The 20,930-nt window shown below is 33.4% G+C and overlaps 1 protein-coding gene across 3 annotated transcripts; it reads right to left on the bottom strand.

Moving 5' to 3' along the window:
* Positions 1-1,956: 1,956 nt before the first annotated feature.
* OtopLb (Otopetrin-like b) lies at positions 1,957-20,712 on the bottom strand. Of its 3 annotated transcripts, none has more exons than XM_014240731.3 (7): positions 15,096-15,273; positions 5,615-6,109; positions 5,355-5,471; positions 5,051-5,268; positions 3,050-4,000; positions 2,816-2,992; positions 1,957-2,736 (listed from the first exon to the last, which is right to left on the bottom strand). In XM_014240731.3, the coding sequence occupies exons 1-7, from the start codon at positions 15,242-15,244 to the stop codon at positions 2,396-2,398; spliced, it is 2,448 nt and encodes an 815-aa protein (XP_014096206.2). In that variant the 5' UTR covers positions 15,245-15,273; the 3' UTR covers positions 1,957-2,395. The 3 variants fall into 3 exon arrangements, with proteins under 3 accessions (XP_014096206.2, XP_036221712.2, XP_036221717.1); XM_036365819.2 differs by lacking the exon at positions 15,096-15,273 and adding an exon at positions 14,626-15,089 and having other exon boundaries at positions 1,960-2,736; XM_036365824.2 differs by lacking the exons at positions 5,615-6,109; positions 15,096-15,273 and adding an exon at positions 20,407-20,712 and having other exon boundaries at positions 1,961-2,736.
* Between the last annotated feature and the right edge of the window lie 218 nt (positions 20,713-20,930).

Genomic DNA, 20,930 nt, shown 5'->3' on the forward strand with positions numbered 1-20,930 from the left:
TTGTTATTATAGCTTTAGCGGTTTAGGAGATATGCACATTAAACCTATTAGGGGCGGGACCACGCCCACTTTAAAAAAAAGATGCCCCTCCCTGCAGATGCCCCTCCCTAACGTGATCCTGTGTACCAAATAACAGTCTTGTATCTTATTGCGGAGCTTAGTTATGGCAATTTATTTGTTTTTGATTAATGGCGTTTTGTGGGCGTGGCAGTGGTCCGATTACGCCCATCTGCAATACCAACCGTCTCCCGGTACCAAGAAACATGTCTACCAAGTTTCATAAAGATATCTCAATTTTTACTCAAGTTAGAGCTTGCACGGACGGACAGACAGTCACCCGGATTTCAACTCGTCTCTTCATCCTGATCATTTATATATATATAACCCTATATCTAACTCGATTAGTTTTAGGTGATACAAACAACCGCTAGGCGAACAAAACTATTATATTCTGTAACATTAGGTTGCGAGAGTATAAAAAGTGTTTAAATAGTATAATTACAGTGTATTTTTAATAAACGTAGTGAAAAGACGAATCGCGAGTGCGTTAATTATGTGTATAGTGTAAATATTGTTTAAAAGTAGTTCGGAATGTACGTTTAATATCTAAGTAAAATATGTATGAAACCGGTGCCCATTAGTCAGCAAGAAAATTGTACTGTTAAAATACTGTTAGTTTATTTTTAATAAACGTACGTAAAAAGTGAATCGCGAGTGCTTTTATTATGTAGATAGTGTAAATAGTTCGGAATATGTGTTTAATGGCTAAGCAAAAAATGCATAAAACCAGGCCTATTAGTCAGCAAGAAAATTGCAAGTTCAAAAACTAACTGCAGTCTTTTAATCCGGAAATAGTTCGGTCAGCATTTCCGTTCAAATTTATGCATATAATTGGGATTTTATGGGATCAATTGAGATTTTCGAGTATCTTTTGGGTTACACGTTTGCTTTACCTTATATGAAACAAATTTGAATTTATTTGCATTAAGGTAAGTCGTTTCATTATCAATGTGTTCATTGTTTGTCAAGCTTTAGGACAATACATTTTCTAAACATAATGCTAACGATGTAATTAAGACCATCTGGTCGATTCCATATAACAACAATAGACCGGTTGAAGTCGTATGTTTTTTTATCACATGCGATATTTTTCATGCATGCAAACTATTTTATGTTTCTCCAGTTTTGTTAAAATATTAGAATTAAAATAATAAACAATTTGTTTTATAAGAAATTAGAATTAAAGTAAATCTGAGCTAGGCATAATTTAAGTGAATATATCCACTTGCAAGAGAGAAAAAACGCGTTTGAAGTGGCATTATATGTAATACATACAAACAAAATATGTACATATTCAGAAATTACTCTATTTTAATAATCAAGGATTAGCTTTGAAAAAATTTATAGCCTGGATCCCGTAACCGATCTCCAGAAGGACCTCCGAAAAAAGGTGTCTGGCGCTGAGGAAGATTTTTCTGCTTAAAATTGTCTAAAAATTTATTATTACTATAGATGAATCCATGTAATGGTAGAATGATTTTAATTTATAATAAATAAAAACAAAAAAAAAACGGTTTTTCGTAAAAAAATTTACACTTCAGAGAGGCTTAAAAAATCGAAATTATTTTCAAAAGTATTATTCATACGTTCATTAAGTGACAAATATATTTAAAAGGGTGAATAGAAAATTTCAAGTCGATAGGTATAGTTTTTCTCACTGATTGCACTAAGTTAAAAATTCTGATAAAGACGCTCATGTCTCCGAAACTATTTGCAGGATCAATTTAAAATTTTCGGATAATATTCTCAAATATATGCACACTCGTTATATAAGCAAAACAAAAGAGAAAATTGATTTTTTAAAATTCCCAATTTTAATAACCCCTTCAAAGAATTTGCTTGTAGAAAGCTCAGTTTATTGCCTAATTTTACTTTTTTTTCCCATTGTAGTATAAGGTAGTAAAAATCGAAAACTATTTTCAACAAAAGGGTCCTTGAAAACAGTATAAGTGTAGAACAAGAGCTCATGACTACCATATTTGTTTGTAAATTTGTCAAAAATATATTTATATTTATAAATACAATATTAAATTATGTTTATCTACATTATAAAAAGTACGCAGTATACTATTTTATGAAGTATGATTTCTACAAATATACCAAATGTACGCATATCTAGAATAATACATTCTTCTATAGAAAAATACTGATCAAACGAAAAGTGCTTAATTGACTATAATTCCTCATGTCTTGACTAACCATTAAACATAAATACAATATGTGTATAAATAGGTACAACTAATTATAAAATTACAATTAAATATGTTTCTAAAACCTATTTGGTTAGGTTTTGTCGAATGTATTGCGAAATAGCTAAAGGAAAAAGTTATTTCCTTTAATGTGTCTTTGCTTTGTAAGTGATTTTCCACACTTCGAAAAGACATATAGTCGAGTGAAAACGGTAAAATATAGCCAGTGGCATGGATATGTGTGTGATGATAGTCCAACCCCAAACACCAAAGAACACCAGATTTGTCTCACGAAAAACGGCACGACCTTTGATCAGTGTATTGATGAACCAAATTGCAATATTTACTATAAGTAAAAATGTAACTATTTCGCGACCCGGCTTACGGCGTGCCTGTTTGGCGCCCTTACAACGTCGATGGCTCGCATGAAGTATGAACATTGTCTGTAGTGAGGTCTCCGCCAAACCAAGAATCTCAGCAACAATGCCTTTGGAATGAGAACAGGTAAATGGTTCAAAAAAAAAAAAGATCGTGCTTGCGAAATTTATGGTTGACTTCTCACTTACCTTCTATACGATCCGGCACCGCGTCCCATTTGGAGAAGTAACTACCGAAGATGCTGAACATGCCATAAAGGTACACGCCAGTTTGCGCCACAATCAGCAATTGATTGTCCAGTTCCATTGAGTGATGATCATCGCTAGAGTTTTGCACGTATTTCAGATCGCGTATCAATATGAGACCTACGAAATTGAAAATTTGTCTATTTCCTTGAATGAGTTAGGTCCAAGTGGTCTTACCTGCAATTATGGCCGCCGTGCAAATAAAGTACGTAATTATCTCCCAAATGGTGACCTCCTGCGTTGCAATCAATTCATAGCCGGGTTGTGTGTATAGCACAAAGTACATGATCATTGATATAATCGTCATTACAATCATAATTATACCGAAGAAGAGCCCTTTATGCGACTGTGAACAATCGACGGAGAAATGATTTGCCGGTTTATGATGTGCTGGTTTTACCGAACTCTTTCGGGACCGATCAATATCCGGAATGGAGCGTACTGTCTTCCACATCTCATAAAGTATAACGGCACAGATGAGTGAATACTCGATTGTACAGGGGAAAAGAAATGGCGCCACCTCTTGCACCAATGCACCCATAATGTTGGTGCGTGAACAACCGATCGTCACTTGCGTTGATGAGTTACTGGCTGATGCAATCGTCAGATTTGTGAGTACATTCTGTATAGTTGTGACGATCGTATTATTTATGCTGTTCGTATTGAGCTGTGTATGTATTAGCGATGCATTGACATCACTCCAATCGGAAGTTCCGTGAGCCTCGGTTGGGAATAACGCCTCAGTTGCATCATTTTCGTGGTGGCCAATATGAAATATTTCATGTTTCGTCTCCTCAACTAATACATACAACCACTCGCATAGATTGGTGGCAATCATATGCATTAGACCAAAACGGCAAATGACCTTATGACGTGCCATATCCATATAGGTTGTATTGAGGAAAATAAATTGTATTTGTACGATGGCGAGTAACATGCGGCAAATAGGTGTGATTGCAATAAAGACATCACCACAACCGGCTTTGCCGTTCAACTCAAAATACTGACCGAATTCCAAACCCGAATATACCATAGTGCCGATGGCGAAGGCGATGGCACCGACACGCAGATAAAAACTGCCGAAATGTGTGACCTTGTGTTTCAAATGAATATTTTGGGTTTCCTCATCTGTGCGTATAAAATAAATTATTATTAGTTTTTACTTTTTGGGGTGATTTTAAAAATTATCCGCTATCTTTACACCAAACGCTAGTATTTGAAAGAATTTTCGTAGAAAGTAATAGTAATAGTTTAATTGCTATAGTTCCGAAGATTATCACAAGTGGTAAAGGCAATCTAGAGCCCCCATAAAAAGCCTAACTTTGATAATTTATTGTAGAAGTAAGGAAAAAGTTATCGATTTTCTCTTTTCTCGGCTCGTTTAAACAGGAATTTTAGTGATTTTAAATTTGTATAGCCTGAGTACAGTTTATTAAGTTTGCTTCGAAGTTTGTAATACCCAAAAGGGTACTTCGGAACTTTACAATGTTTATATAAATAATATATATGTCACTTATCAGTGGGACGAACAGAGTCGATATCCGCCTGTATATACGCCAGCTAGTCTCTCAGTTTTTGGGATATTAGTCTGAAATTTTGGGCACGTTCTATTCTCAAGAAACTGCTTACCATACATTATAGTTACCATACAAACTGATCGATTGAAATCAAGTTTTGTCTGGAAATTTCTTCTTTTTTTACCAGATATCGTCATGAAATTTGGCATAGATTATTGTCCAAGGCAACGCTACAATCTCCAAATACATTGTTCAAGTCAAACCACTATACATATAACTGTGCTACAGACTGACCATTCAGAATCAAGATACAAATTTTTATAAGATATCGGAAGTAACCTTAATTTATCTTCAAGGTTGTTTACCATTTATCAAATAACGTGACTAAAAAGAAAAACGGTGCTACTATGAACTTCTGAATATGAAATAAAAGACAGAATCTTAACCGACTGCAGACTCTCTAGAATTGGCTATGCCAATTGTCCACCTTGGAGCGTCGAACTTTAATTCCTCAGATTCAGAAGGCGAACCGTTTATTAATTAGAGCCTACAGGACAGAACTTTTTGCATATTTCTCCTAATAGCTAGATTTTGAACTCAGTACAAACGGTAATTCCTGCCGAAACTTTGTACAAAAAAAAATTCTTAAATTTTTACTTACGAAAAGTTTTCAAGGCATTGAAAAGCGTACGATTCCGCAACGTCGTTGAATAAAGGAAGGCCACAAAAAGTATGCTTCCCATATACAAATAAACATAGAAGCCCTGGTATACATAATTGGGTATTTGATGTGATATCACTTCGGTAATGGGCAAGCATACGCCCACCAAAACTAGTATTTTACAATAAAATGCAGAAAGTGCTGCACTCAAAGCGTCACTGGAAAGAAACACAGCAGCAATTGATAAAGTCAAAAACACAAAATTTGAGATAGTATCTCTGCTGCCACTTTTCCATATACTTACTTGCCTTTACGCCGATTTTTGACTTTCATTTGCTTCGCAGCGAAGTGTCGATCGTCTCCATCCCCATGTGCGTTGATTGTGACCATAGAAGTGGCGGCGGTGTCCGCAAGTGACCGACTGTGCCATACCCATACCATTAGTATGTACATATATGTAAGGGGAGGAGTAAAAAGAAAAAAATAATAAATAAATTTGAAGAGAAAAATTGTATAACGAAAAAAAAAGAAACAATATCATGCCGCACATGCTTGAACCTGTACCCGAAAGGACTTTTCGACGCATGACCATTCGCCTCCTTGCCATTCTTGCCGCGAAACAGCGCCGATGGTCGCCGTCCCAATATATCCTGCAGCAGCAACGATGGACGTCGTGATATTTGCAAAGTTTGTATACTCGTGCTATTGCTGTTCGCTGATTGAAAGCCATTCGAGTGCTTCTCTAGTTTATCGTTTTTCTCAGCTTCTCCACTGCCATGGCTGGGAAGCTCAATGGTCGGTAGTAGAACTTGTCGCGCATTGCCCGTACTCATGAGCTCCAGATTTGTTTGTGAACGCACTAAAGGGGAGATGGGATGTGCCATGATCGGCACGTTATGGTAGCCGCACTGATCGCAGGGTGTGCGCGCGAGACGTTTCGATTGTGTTGACTGATTGTACGAGGGTGTAGCTACAATCGTTGGTATAGAGAGCGAGGATATTGGTTTTATATCGACGGTCTTGTAAAAATAATCGCTATTGTTGGCCGCTTGGCTTTTGCTGCGTATAAAATAGAATTAAACTCGTATTAAATACGAAGAGTTTTGGCAAGAGGTGTTTAGTGACAGAGTGGTGCGTGTCTGTGCTAAGCTGCATAAGCGAGATTTCGTGCCGTGTGATAATGTGACTTAGATTGCATAACAGTGTAAGGGCTTTTATTGTGCCCAAATTCAAGTGAATTTCTAGTTTGTTGTTAGATCTGATCAAATATGACTCGGACTGGGCCATTTAAACTACTCTACACAAACCTAATTGATAAAAATATGCTTATGACGCGAAAAGTTTGTCTGGCGATTTTTATCATGGAAAATTTTTAACAACCTTTCCTCATGCGAGTCGTCCATCCACCTCTCTTAACGACGATAACTTCGAAAAAGAAAAACTTAAAGAGCATTACTTCAAAGTCGTCGTGTTGGCATCAGAGAGAAACGGATGGCGAATAGCGCTCCAAAAGTGAGCGGAAACCGGAAAAACAAAATTTCGCTGAAGACACGGACTTTCATCTCAGCCGAGGTTTATAACAAGTGTGTGGAAAGTTGGCTTAAGCGTTCACATGCTTGTACGGACTCAAAAAAAAGCAATTTTGAAGACGATAATACAGATTTGTATTAAAATAAGTGAAAATGTTCTTTTTTTTTGCCAGTCCGGGTCATATTTGATCAGACGGTATATTTATTTTAGTTGGTATTTAATTGGTGCGGGGCAAGTCAAAAACTAAAACATGTGCTTTACAAATTCGTTTATATGCTTTAAAGTTATGTATTTGATTATATAACTGTTATTTGATAATTATTTTTTTATTTCGTATTTTGTTTCGATATTAACCGTCACTCTCAATCCACAACCGACGAGTTTAAAATTTGAATTTACTCTGACAATGAACTGTCGTAATATACCACAAGGGCGAATTATTGTTCAAAAAATCCTTACATATTTTCCATTTGGACTTGAAATATATTTTTTGCAAGTCAATTATGTACCGCCTAAATTGATAAGAAGATTGATGATGTGTCAGTGAAAGCGTGATTGATTTCATCAAATTTAAATTATACTAGGTATATGTACATATGTATATATACATTGATAAACATATATCCATAAATACTCGTATATGCATTGCTTTATAAAAACGTGCATGTTAAAGTACTATGTGTTATTGCTCTTAACATTCCGCATAACAAACCGCATGGTTTGCTTTAAAATAAGACTTTACATCAAATATAAAATATAAAAAAATATATAAAAAATTTTCTCTAAAAAATCAAAATCAAAATTTAAAATATTATAAATCACTTAAAATATCGTATGAGGAAGTGCTAAACGCTGCGTCTAGACGGCCTTATTAAATTATCAGGCATAAAATTCGAAATTCATATGTTTTATCTATTTTCAGTCAGTTATCAATTTATTATTTATTATCTATATCAGTATATTATTACTTTTGTACTGCGTTATTTAAATATTAACACATTCAAATACCAAAATATAAGGAAAATGTACAACTCTGCATTTTTGTTGTAATGTTCGCGTGGCAATTTATGTTGTAATATAATAATATTTTATAGTTTTCGTCTTTAAAATTCAACATCACTTGTATATTCTTGATCAAAGTCTTTAAGTATTTTATGAGTATTATTTGCAGAAGTACAATTTTGATGAAATTTTTTATAATTGTTATATAATTATCAATGAATGTGGCGAATACAATATTATCAATATATTATTCGAGGTGAAGCAAACAATTCAAACGAATCCTTTAAGATTTCTAAGACAAAAATTATTTTCTAAGGGTTCAAATTCACTGAAGTTACTAGAAATTTCCTTTCAACTATTGCTGCATTACTTAAAAACAACTTAACTGTTTTTGAAAATCCTTCTTTAAAATATCTTAAAAATCCTTCCACTATGTTATGCTGTGAATTTTAATTGTGGTAATACATCACAGGAACCTTATTGATTATATAGAAATCATTTAGTCAGATGGCTAATAGCTAGGCCATGTTGCACTGACGATGTTTTCAAAATTTTTCCTCCTTTTTTTCTTTGATTCGGAAGTTTTTCAAAACAGGTTTATTATTTTATATTATTTAAGTTAAATGATTCAAAAAATGATAAAGATAAAGGCAACCACAATACCTGATAAAGGCTTTCGATATAGATGTTAATATTTATTCATTCGTCTACATTAATGTTGTCGCCTTCAAAATAGTCCCTAACGGATATTATGCACCTTTGCCAGCCCTTCTTCCAATCGTCGGAACACTTCTCAAACTCGATTTTTGGCATATCCTTTAGCTCTTTCAGCGATGCTCTTTCATCTATGCTTGTAAAACGATAACCAATAAGGTTCTCTTTATTTTTGAAAATATGAAAAAGCCACTCGGAGCCATTCCTGTCGCATAAGGAGATTGGGGCATCGTTACAGTATTGTTTTTGGCCAAGAACTCACAAACAAATTATTTGTTCCATTTCTTTTAACAAACGAATATCGCCAAGCTCATAAAAATAGTAAAGTGAATTAAAACTCAGCTGGTAGAAAGTCTGAGGCAAATTATCTTAACAAGTAGAGACACTTAAGCTCTGAAAATATTTCACACTGTGTCAATTGTTGATAAATAGCCGTTGAATTAGTAGAAAAACGGACATAATGTCAATTGAAATAAGAAACTTTCTATTTTTGTTGTTGGGAAGTTAACTTGATGTATCGGTTATCAACCGGTTAACGATAAAACAACTTGTCTTTAAAAATTCTGAATACTACATTTAAACACTAAATACCACTCTATAAAAATTCAGCACCATTCATAGACATTTTTTGTTAAAGCTATCTTATCTTGGAATATGAACCAGTCATAAATTTCTCATTACCTTACTCTAAGTATGTAAAATATTATATATATATTATACTAATATTAAAGCTTAAGCAAAATGTTTGCTCGGTTTTGATTCAAAGAATGTAGCTTTTGCCTTTTTGTCAGTCCAGAAAATGTTTCATATCATCAATCAATTGGGGATTTGCTAATAATGAAATGAGTTTAGTGTCAACTAGAAAAACCTTAGATTTCGAGTTGAAATAAAAAACCAAAATATTGCATTCCTGCACCAAAAATATAACATGCACCAATAAATTAATGATATTGCGCTTTAATTAATAATATAATCTCTTAGTTTGTGTTTGCTCGGCTTGAGTACAACAGCTAAAACGCTTTAAAAGATTTTTGTTATCTTCGCTTCACAAAAAATTAGTTCATAAAAAAAAATATTCTAGAAGTTACGTAAAATTAGCTGATTTTTGGCTAATATTTTTCTTCTATACTCTAAAGGTTGACGAGTGCGCAGTTTATGAGGAAATTACATGTTAATTACATCTGTTTTCCTACTATAATACAAAACCGCGTTTAACGCGCTATAGTTGTACATAACTTTGTAATGTTATACAGTATTAAACCTTAAAATAAGAACACAATGATTACATTGTGAAGGGCGATTGTGGTTAATGTCTCGGTGTTGGGTATATGAAATTTTAATGCAACCGCTCAGACATTTTAGAGGGCTGTAACTCAAAAACTATTTTTAGATATCGATTAAAAATATTAATATGAAATTTTTAAAGGGATAACCTATCGAAATATGAATTTGTTTTTAATTTGACTCCTTCTTATGAGTTACAAAAGCTTTATTTGCTTATAAAGTTGGCCGTTTAATAAAGTTATTCAGAAAAGTGATCGTATTTACTTTGTCAAGAAATTAAGGTTTATGTTTATTTTGGCCTACAACCGACATTAGGTGGCGCTGTGTTACATTCTTGCTAATTTTTATATTTTTTATATTTTTTATATATTTTTTGAATTTTTGTTGTTTATAATTCTGCGTTGTGACGTTTTTATACTTTTGGAGAGATAAATTAACTCCTCTTTTCGTTGAGTTGACCTCAAGTGTTTATAGAATGCTGGTTCAGCTAATAACGCCCTGTCCAAGCAAACATAAATGCCTTGGAAGACTTTGTAATACTTAGAATTTTAAACTTAAACTCTATTCTACGTTAAAGATTCTACGTAGGTTGAACTACAGCCACAACGTCCCTATTTCTTTTCACACCACTGTACAATGTGAAAGCGAATCTATGCAAATTTACGCATACCTACACATTGAATTTACACGTACATATACAGATGACTACATATTATTCTATGTATGTCATGTGGGTGTATGGGTGCAGTGTGGTACGGTTTGACTAAAAGCTAACAAATTATGAGGAAGCGTGCCAAGCGTGTTAACAAATTAAGCGGTCAACTAATTGCTTCATGTTAATTTGGTCGACTGGTTGGTCAGCCAAATATGCACAGACATATGCGTGTATGTATGTACTATGTGTATAGTAAGTTACAGGATAAGTGGCTGATTAGCTGGTTGGTTAGTGTCGAGGTCTTTCCACAATTGCTGGTTGTAGTTAATGATTACGTATACGCAGAGGCATTTATACCCTTAACTACTTACATTGACTAAAATTTGTGAGTTTTTTGTTTAAATTGACTACAAAATACACTTTTCTATATTTTTGCGAATAACTGTTAATTGGATTTTGTAAATTCTTGTTCGCTTGACTTCCTGCACATGTTGACGCAAAGTTAATTTAATTTGTGCAGTATTGAAAATCGCACTTTGAGCTTAACAACGAATGTGTTAAATCTTAATAATTCAACAATTACTTGCATAAGAATTAAAATATAAAAATAAAAGTAAATAAAAAGTGCAGCAGAAAAAGTGACTTTCATGCACAAAGTAACAAAATGGAAATATTTCTTTGTACTTATGAAAATAAAGATAGCAATTGCGAATAAGCTATTATACGTGCTAATTTAGACATACACACTATAATGTGCTTACATTGCTTAGATACTTTGCAAGACTTAAAATTAATTTATTTGATGTGAATATGTGATTTTGGGTTTAATTATTGTTTTTCCAAATATTCAAAATTCTCAAAAGAATCGAGAGAATTTGTGCTTTCTCTTACTACTGGGAGATTAATTAGGATTTTGCCAGTAAGCAATATTATAGTACCATTTACCTTTAGTTACCTAATTACTGAGTCTTGCTTATCATACGTTAAAAATTTACAAAGAACAAACAGTTATTTTTCTAGTAATTATTATAATATTAATAACAAGACTATCGAAAACTAATATGAAGATACCAATACAAAATTTCGTTGAAATTTCTTTGCATATTACTTGTAGCAAAGCACAAATTTATAAGAAAAATGTTGGGTATCTAACAATGCTCAACTCTATGTATTTCCGACAAATATATATTCAAAGAATCTACTTCACTTTCTCCGAGACGCTGTAAAACCCTTTGAAGCGTTCAGCTTGCAATGTGACGAAATTAAAATAATAATAAAATTTGTTATATTTTGTTATAAACAAAATAAAAAAACAAGTCAAGGGAGAATAGGTTAAAGGTTAGGTTTAGTTCAAAGGCGGATCATCCAGATGGAGATCGCACTGGGTCTACTACATACTGTCCTTTGTGAAGCTAGAAAAAGGACTCCTCTAATTAAATCTTATAGGTCGACAAAGCATCTTTAGGCTTTTTAGGCGTTTTATTTCTATTCCCTCCAAATCACCGTGATGCCTGAACGTGTGAGGTCCGAGGGGTTTAGGCCTAAATTTCGCAAAATAGAGACAGAGTATTGAGATGTTTGTACTTCTCCCAAACAGCTTCTACAACTGATATCCGATAAGAACCGCAACCTTACCGGGTAGACATCATGTTTAATGTACATATCTCCAAAACCATTTAAGCTAAAATATCAACCAAAATTGCTCAGAAAAAATCTCTTCGACATCCCCTCCAACAGTGTGGAAATGTGTGAAACGAATTATAATCCCGTCTACGTAACGGTTATGTTGAAAAATACTAAAATGCACATAGAATGGTACATATAAGCTGTATTGGAGCCAATACAAAAATTGTACAATGGGAAAATGAACGGGGTACTGCTCACCTTTAGGTGAAAACCCATATCTCAGGATCTGCTCGACCGATTTCACAAATTCGGCACATAATATTATCCTAACATTTCTATGACAAAGTGCGAAAATGGGCGAAATCGGCTATAACCACGCCTACTTTCCATATAACAAAATTTTAATTTCCATCTGATTTTTTCAATTTACAGTACACAATGAACACCAATGAATATATCGTGGTAAAACTATGAAAAAATTTTTCCATTAAGGTATGCCAACTCAAGTCTGAAAATTTCCAAAATCCGAGCTTAACTGTTCAAGCCCCTAGATACGGAAAATGTAGACCCCAGAGTCCATGGTTGAGTTTTTACCGAAAATATCGGACAATGTTGAAATTTCGAGAGAACCTTTTTCTAATAATTCTGAACTGCATAATGATTTCCGCATTTTCGGTTGACTTTATACTGTGGCCAATATGTGAGATATCTTAAAGAAACTAAAATATCATCTCTATCTAATGTGGCAGTGTGCTTAAAATTAATAAAATCGGGTCAATACTACCCCTAGCCCCTATATACACAATATAAGAACTTAGCCGTAAATATCGTTCAATTTGTTAGATAATCAGATAGAATTAAATGAATGTATAATGGTGAATATACGAGTATAATATGCAATTTAATGCTTAAAACTTACGCAAAATGCATAAACTTAATCTTGTTTTGAAGAAGCCCTTAAAGGATATTAAAAGCTTTAAGATAATCTCATCAGACAGATATCTATCTTTAAACTAATTTCCGATTAAACACTCTTTGCTTTTCTTCTTCCTGGTGAACTCTATAACTCAGTAAGTTGGTCGAGACTTTTGATTTTTGCGCCTGCGAACAGCCCGTTTAATCATATCTTTAATAATTAACTAACTACATGTATTGACGTTTTTATTTTAACCTCATCTTAAGCTGATAAATTTTTTGCCGTCAGTGATTTCAAACACAAAAGTAAATATTTATCATTAGTCTAGGCGGTTGATTGGCGCCACATAATACACATATTTGCACATGTCTAATATTTACGCTCTATAATAATTATCGAGATCGGTGCGATAACAAAAGGCCGGACATAAAAACATTGTGAGAGAGAGAGGCTCCCTAATTGCTAAAATTTTATTACTTATTAGTTGCTCAAGTCAATAAAAACAATTCTGTTTTAGGAAATGAGAATTAGCTATGTTTAGCGTATTAAGAAGTAGCAAATATTAGTAGTGTTTGTTCGATTTGGTCAATTGAATGTGTGAATTGTGTTTAAAATGAATGAATGATTTGGTTTTGCTTTTTACCTTCCTATTTTTTATTATATTTGATGCTTTCTAAGCTATATACCATATTATACCTCCATTGCAAGATTGAATGAAGTTTTAAAGAACTGACAAGAGAAATGATTATTTATGTTATAACATATTTCAATTAATATACAATTTGGGGTCTCGAGATTCTGATTTGAATCAATTTAATTATATATCACTGATTATAGTATTCGAACTGTCCATTTGTTTTTTAAAAACTTAGTATTTAAAAAGTCCGACATCAACTATGAGCTCTGATGGCAACATACTCTGACGCGAAAAGTTGAGAAGTTCAGAAAAAACACCAAAGAATAGTTTAACGTTATATCAAGCATGTACGGAACTGAGAGAGCCAATGCTGCCGTCTCTTAAATATCATCGCTTATTATGGTAAATCTACGAAAAACTATGCCTTGATAATACCATGGCTCAAAAACTCTGTGCATATAATAGCATTTAAGTTGGAGAGGGAAATGTGATAACAGTGTAGTAGGTAAATATTTTATATATCAGCTGCTGCAGACAAAATTAATATGAGTATGATTAAAGTGAGTTGTATGGGTCATATGAGTCTTAAAGTGTCACACAATAACCATACCGAGGAAAAATACCGAGTACATATATAAAAGAAGTTATCTGTATGAATATAAGATATAATGAAGGTTATAACTTGTTATATAAAGGATCTCAAAAAAAAAAATTATTCAAGAAACATGAAAAATTGAAGTGCTTAAAAAATTTTGGCAGATCTTCCGACGACTTGTGAGGTGTACTTGGATATTGCGAAATATTTGGACAAAGTGGGGACATAAACTGGTCACCTCGTCCCATACTTATCCTTAAGGCTATTTATGCTTTAGAAAGCTTTAATTAGAAGTCCAACACCTCTCGACAATCATAGGTGCATATTCTGGAAAAGAGGCAGAACATTTCACGAAACAATTGCCAAGTTTTTCGCTAAAACCGCCAACTCCATGTTAGAGCAGTGTTAAAATACTTAACCAAGCATCATATATCAATCATTTTATTTAGAAATGTATTTGGTACATTGAACTTACATATATAGGATTTCGCTTTTGTTTGGTAGGGAGAAATAATTTTTTCTCAAGCTGTGCTCTAATGAATAATAGCTGTGCTTTAATGAATAAAAATAGCTAGCGTTTGATTGAGTCCACAACAACATGTTGACCTGACATTACTTATCCTCTAATTATTTAATCGTCTTGAAAAGTATTCACTACAAAACACTTTCTTTTATCACTGATGTACAATATTTGTAAAGCGGAGCTTAGAAGTTATATTCTCCAAAGTGAAGCGACGGTCAAACACACCACCTCATAATTTCTTTGCCGTTGTTCCAACTAGTTAATATTCAAGGCAGTTAATAATCCAGATTGTTTTGCAAATAAGTGGTTCAAAGTGGTTTGAAGTGAAGTGTTTGTTTGTTACCAATACAATAGATCAAAACGAATAAATGCGCTTATCTGTCGGCGCTGAGGGTTAAGAACACTTTGTAAATGGCATTAACTTGGAGTTAGCAATTATCACTACGAAACACAATCGAATTTACAGTTATATTGCTTACGCACAGCACCAAACACTATTTTTTTGTTTTAAATTGAATTTAATTTGTTTTTGATGTTTTTTTTTTATATTAATTTAAACAAACTTTTGCACATCGCCTGGCATTTCATTGTGATAGCGAACACGTTGTTTCGGTTTCCACAAACCCAACGGACCGAGAACTGCGGATGCTCTGCTACCCACACAGCCACCCAGCGAGGATTGACGCGGCCGATACAGATCGCTCATCGACATCTTCCGGCGAAAGCTCAAATCAAACTGAGTTCGAGTTGTTCCGATTACAGAGTTAACTGTGAAAATCGAAGTGATGCTGTAGTAGTAAATATTCGTAAACCTACTCGTCTACACAGATTCTTCACACGTTTCCATAAAATCTGTTTCAACTGCGAAAGTTAAAGATGCTAAGCTCGGAAGGCTAGCAAGCGCGTATCACAAATCAGTGTGGAAAAAAACTCAACTAGTTTGCCCTGCCTATGTGCTCAGTACTCTTTAATTGCGTGAGTTATTAGCACCTTTACACATTTTATTATTGATAATTTTGCGGTGAATGCAGTGATGCCGCGATATTTGATATATTTTTAACCCTTTTTGGCAAAATCGACTTTTTTCTGGTTACTAGACCAAACCAAATGTGTTCGAGAAACTGAGTCCTAAGTAAAAACATAGTTTCTTTGTTTTTCGAAGTTAGTTTCAAAAATCGGAATATTTGTCTCCGAACCAATTTTTTTCGAGGGATTGAGTACTAAGTAAAAAAAAGGAATTCTCCATTTTTCGAAGTTAGTCTCGAAAATCAAAATTGTCTTCGTACTTCGAAAGTGATTATTAATTACAGTATCGAAGTGCCTAAACCAGTAAAACTAAAGTTTATGACAAATGTTATACGGTTTCAGGGTGAGCCAGTATTTTCGAAATATAAAATTTTAAATTTTTTCGAAGATTCGACTTTAATCTCACATATATTAATCAAAATTTGGGCTACTCCAAGGGTTCATATATTTCTATTCATCTCATTTCTCATTTTATTTATACAAATTTGTTCTTCTTCTTTTAAGTCACTTTATCTAGGCTTCACTGTGTTTTTGTAAGCTTTTTCGTTTTTCTTTCTTATTCCTTTTTTCCCGTCTAAAGAGATTTATGATAGGATATTTTTTCTCAGAAATTTCAGTGTAGAGTTTTTTTTGCGCTCCGGTATCGTTATTTTGGTGTTTTGCAAATATGCATAAGCCATTAGCGAAGGCAATTAAGTTTATTAATCATAAAGTCGCGTTCGAAGAGCTTTTTATTCAAAGTTTGCGATTTTTCAATAATTTTTCATGCGTAGCAATGCATTTGTAGTGAATTTGAAATATTTTGTGTTTATAAATAGAAATTTGCTTGGACAAAAATAGATTTATAGGCTACAACAATAATAAAATATTTATATAAGTTTAGGGCAATTATGTGTTATGTGCGATCAGTGGCTTCTTTATTAGCAAAAATTTCTTTACTTTTTCCGTTTAGACCTAGATAAAGTTTAGTTTAGACCTAGATAAAGAGATAGTATTAAATTGAGGTGTGCACTGTGACCTGAAATCTCTTGTATCTTCTTCTCTTTCATACGAACTCACATAGACCCAGAACACTGATGAATTCTAGAATCTGGCTTGGCGCCATTGACGTATGTACTCCCTCTTTTATATATGGATTCAAGGGCCTTATTCCTACTTCTGCAGATCGCTACGCAATCCAGAAGAAGGTACTCTGAAGTTTCCGGCTTCATGTCACAGAACCGACAGTTTGCATAAGAGGTTTTACCCATGTTGAATAGGTGGTACTTGAGCCTAGAATGACTGTCTCCAGGGAGTTTCGTAATTGGTTTAAACCTTGTGAGGTTGTAAGGGTGCCTGGTGTATCTTTGTAGATTGTTGCCAGTACCAGTTTAGATATAAGTTAGTAGTGAATAATAAAAATGTTTTATGAAAGTTGTGCGAGAGGTTGATTCCAACTCATCGTTAAAAATTACCTTGAACTAACATTGTGCTAAATTGTAAGTCTTTGATCATAAATTTTTTCACCCACAAATAGGTAGATTCAAAAAGAACATTTGTTTTTTCTTGTGTTTTCATCCATACAAAATCTGTCAAACGAAAACACAGATTATGCTGAAAACCCCTTGAAAACTTACATTCCATGCATTATAATCGGTGCCTGCTCTAGTTTAATCGATATTATTAGAAGACATATTTTGCCAGCCCTAAATGTCAGTTGACAATTTGTGTACATTCCATAATTGGCCTAAACGTACCCTATAAGAAACTGCTGATGGGTTCACCAATACACTCACATTTAATATGTCAGTACTGTTAATTTACATTTGCATTTTTAAATTCAGAACTATCCACTGATTGGAGAAAGACGTACGCAGAGCTATTGAGAGGAGGAGATGGCATCAAGTGAAAATTTATTTTTATATTTTCATATATTATTATATTTTTTGTTGCATTTCTTTTTATATTTAAGTATATTATTATAACTAATTTTGATTAAAAGTTTGAAAAGATATTTATTAAAGAAATAAAAATGATATTATTTACTGCGCAAAAGAATTTTTCACTTCTGATAGCGTTTCAGTCATAACTGACAATTTTTAGCTATGACGGATTTATGGTCAGCAATGACTCAGAAAAAGGCATGAGAGTGAACAGTATAGATATATAGTGAATCAATTCCGAATACCCATGTGTTAAAGAGAAATGCAAACTCACAGACATACGTTTGTTTACATCAGTTTTTGCACAAGGCTCTTAAGGAAATTATAGAAACTTTGTTCTGCGCGCTGACAAAATTTTTTCAGCTATAACTGTCATATTCCATCAGATGACCGTCACTGTTCTTGTAGGGTACATAGCAAATGTAAACAAATAGATATGTGAATTGTCAATGAAAACTCATCGAAAACACACAATGTCGGTCAGAACGACTTTGGTTCCACAATCCACAAATTGTGTTTTCAAGAGGATTTGAATTCGGTGCGAACATAGTATAAAGTGTAAGCACACACTCAACGTTTATAATTACTCCTAATGCTGTTAGATCACAAGATCACCAATTCGGATCATAGTGTGTCCAAGAGTAGAACGGAAGGAAATCCGTATATATCTTTTCATAAATAAAACGGCAAATAATAGATTGTGAAGAACTGAAAGAAGACTTAGTTAATTCGGCTAATTGACCAGCATTGATCTTCAGAAAGATTTTGCTGTATGTTTGGTAAGATTTGCAGGGAATGATATGTTTGAAGCCAGCAATAGGAAAAGAACTGTGTTCCATCAAAAGACATCAATAGTGACCGGCCACAGGCTCCCATGTCTGTCAATCTGTCTGTATATAACCGAACTAGTCCCTCAGTTTATGAGATATCATGATACAATTTTGCACACGTCCTTTTCCTTCCAAGAAGCTGCTCTTTTGATGAAACCACCGATATCGGACCACTATGGCACACGCTACCATAAAAACTACCATAATCGATCGGAATTTTGTATGGAAAACTTTTTTATTTGACTGAATATCTTCACGAAATTCGGCATGCAGTATTATCCAAATAAACGGTATAGTCTCCGAAGAAATTGTTCAGATCGGATAACTATAGCTTATATAGCATATGTTCTTGTATGGAAACTTTTTTATTTGTAAATGGTATTATAGCCAAAGTTACCGTTTTTTCTTTTTTTATATTATTTTATATAAATTCCATAGCATTTTGATTAGTTTTGGCTTTTACAAGCAATCTTGGCGATAACAAAACTCGTATACTTTGTTGTAACATGTTGCGAGAGTATAAAAATGCGGCAATGCATTAATAGAAATATTTCTTTAGCAGCACACTCAAGCTACTGGTGATAACAGCATAAGTTTAATAGTAAACAAAGTTTGAAAAAAAAATTAATAAAAATTCGCGAAACATATAACCTTGGCATGTATGTACTTATATTCGAAATAATAAATTATTTAACAAAAATATAATCCTCCACCAAAGTACTACCGAAAGCTAACCAATTAGAAAGCCATTAACAGCTAATTAACAATTGATTTTTGCACGTGTTTTTTATAACCGACTTATGACTTAGTTATAAGTGTAAATATGTATGTTTTTATACCCTGAACAAGGTATTTATTGTAAAGTTTGCCACGAAGTTTGTAACAACCAGAAGAAAGCGTCAGAGACCCTACAAAATATATGTATAGGAAAATGAATGTCCATCTCAATATACGCGAACCTGAGAAACTGCTCATTTCTCGGAACCCTAGCTGCTGCACAAACTGATCGATCAAAATCAAGTCCTTGTATGAAAAACTGATTTATTTGACAAGATATTTTCACGAAATTCGGCAAAGTAACGCTTCAATTTCCGAACATATTGTTTAGATCGGATTACTATAGCATATACTTGTAGTACCAAGTCCTTGTGTGAAAAATTTTTGTATTTGACCGGATATCTTCACGAAATTCACCATAGATTATCGACTAAGACAATGCTACAATCTCTGTGTTCAGATTGGACCACTGTAGCATATAGCTGTCATCGAAACTGATCGATCAAAATCACTTTCTTGTATGGGAAATTTTTTTTTGTGAATGGTATTAAATTGTAGTTTACCGAAATTAACGTGTTTTCTTGTTATGTATATACAAGTATTGCTGTTTCATTGTCCAATTCTTGCGCTCATATTTCAAGTATTGTCATATTTGCATTAGATCGTTTTCGTCATGTCAAGTCTCGTTGGCAAAGTGAGATTTTCGTAATTAAATTGGCAAATTTTGATATTTCTGGCAGACACATGCACATTGTAAATTTATCAAGCTTTACCAATTAACACTTTCATGTACATAGGTATGTATGTATGCAAAGTGATTTGTTGTGGTCGATTGTTGTATTTTGAAGTGAAAATTTCGTCACAACACTATTTGGCGGGGAGAAACTCGGGAAGTGTGTGCCGGCATATGATATTTAAATAATAAATGTCTGTGTTACAAATTCTCCACACACTCTATTTTATAGTTTTGCGATTTTGTTATTTGCTTTCATTAATTTACACCGCAAAAGATGAACTTAAAAGGGGGAAAAGACATTTGCTTTCTTTAAATGATTCGCCTTTATTGCCGTTGTGATGATTGCTGTTGCGTTTGTTGTTGTTGCATTTGTGATGTCACTTCCTTGGTGTAGATAATTTTCCAAAGTTGCTTGTGTTAAAAGTGGAAAAATTTTGCAAAAACACAATGACAATTAGCAGCTCATTAATTGCGGTTTCAGGTTCAAGATGTTAGCGGCAAAGCTATCTATACCATATGTACTTAGAAAGTACGGTTATATTTTGAGTTAAAAAAGTTTTTTTTAGTTTAAGTCTCATCCTACCTGAATCTCACTGATGGCATTCTGAAATATTTTGGCAGTGGTATCGTAAGTGGACGGCTAGACATTTATATATTCTTTTAATAAGTATAGATTTATTTTTAATAGAAATAATTAACAACAACTTTTCACTGCTCTTTAAACACACGCTTTGATTTTAGTAAACAATATTTTTTTAATATGTATAAATATTATTATTTTTTTTTTTAATTTCCACTGCTCATTTTTAGCACTTTTTGCTTTAAGTAATTTTCGCACTTTTCCCGAATTATTTTGATTTTATTTCTATTAAATTTTTTTAAAAAATTTTTTTCTTAACATTCAATTGCAAGTTAGTCCGGCTATATTGCGAAACCGACTGATTGCGACCAACACCTTTGACTCGCTTGCCGAAAATCTACTTATCGATGTAGTGTTAATTTTGCTAGTTCGTGCGCGTAAATTGATAAGTACGTTGAATGTATTTATTTAACTAAATGCCTGTCTAATGCCAGTGACAAATCGCTTGCAATATATTAATATCTTAA

Source organism: Bactrocera oleae, chromosome 5 (genome assembly GCF_042242935.1).
Source record: "Bactrocera oleae isolate idBacOlea1 chromosome 5, idBacOlea1, whole genome shotgun sequence".
Lineage (NCBI taxonomy): Eukaryota > Metazoa > Arthropoda > Insecta > Diptera > Tephritidae > Bactrocera > Bactrocera oleae.

What these genes read in the sequence shown, in the direction of transcription:
- OtopLb (XM_014240731.3), bottom strand. Translation starts at nt 15,244, where the DNA reads ATGTCGATGAGCGATCTGTATCGGCCGCGTCAATCCTCGCTGGGTGGC. An exon ending in GCGTCGAAAAGTCCTTTCGG is followed by an intron (nt 5,472 to 5,614) that starts GTACAGGTTCAA and finishes GGTATGGCACAG; the next exon opens with TCGGTCACTTGCGGACACCG. An exon ending in CACGGCGGCCATAATTGCAG is followed by an intron (nt 2,993 to 3,049) that starts GTAAGACCACTT and finishes TCAATTTCGTAG; the next exon opens with GTCTCATATTGATACGCGAT.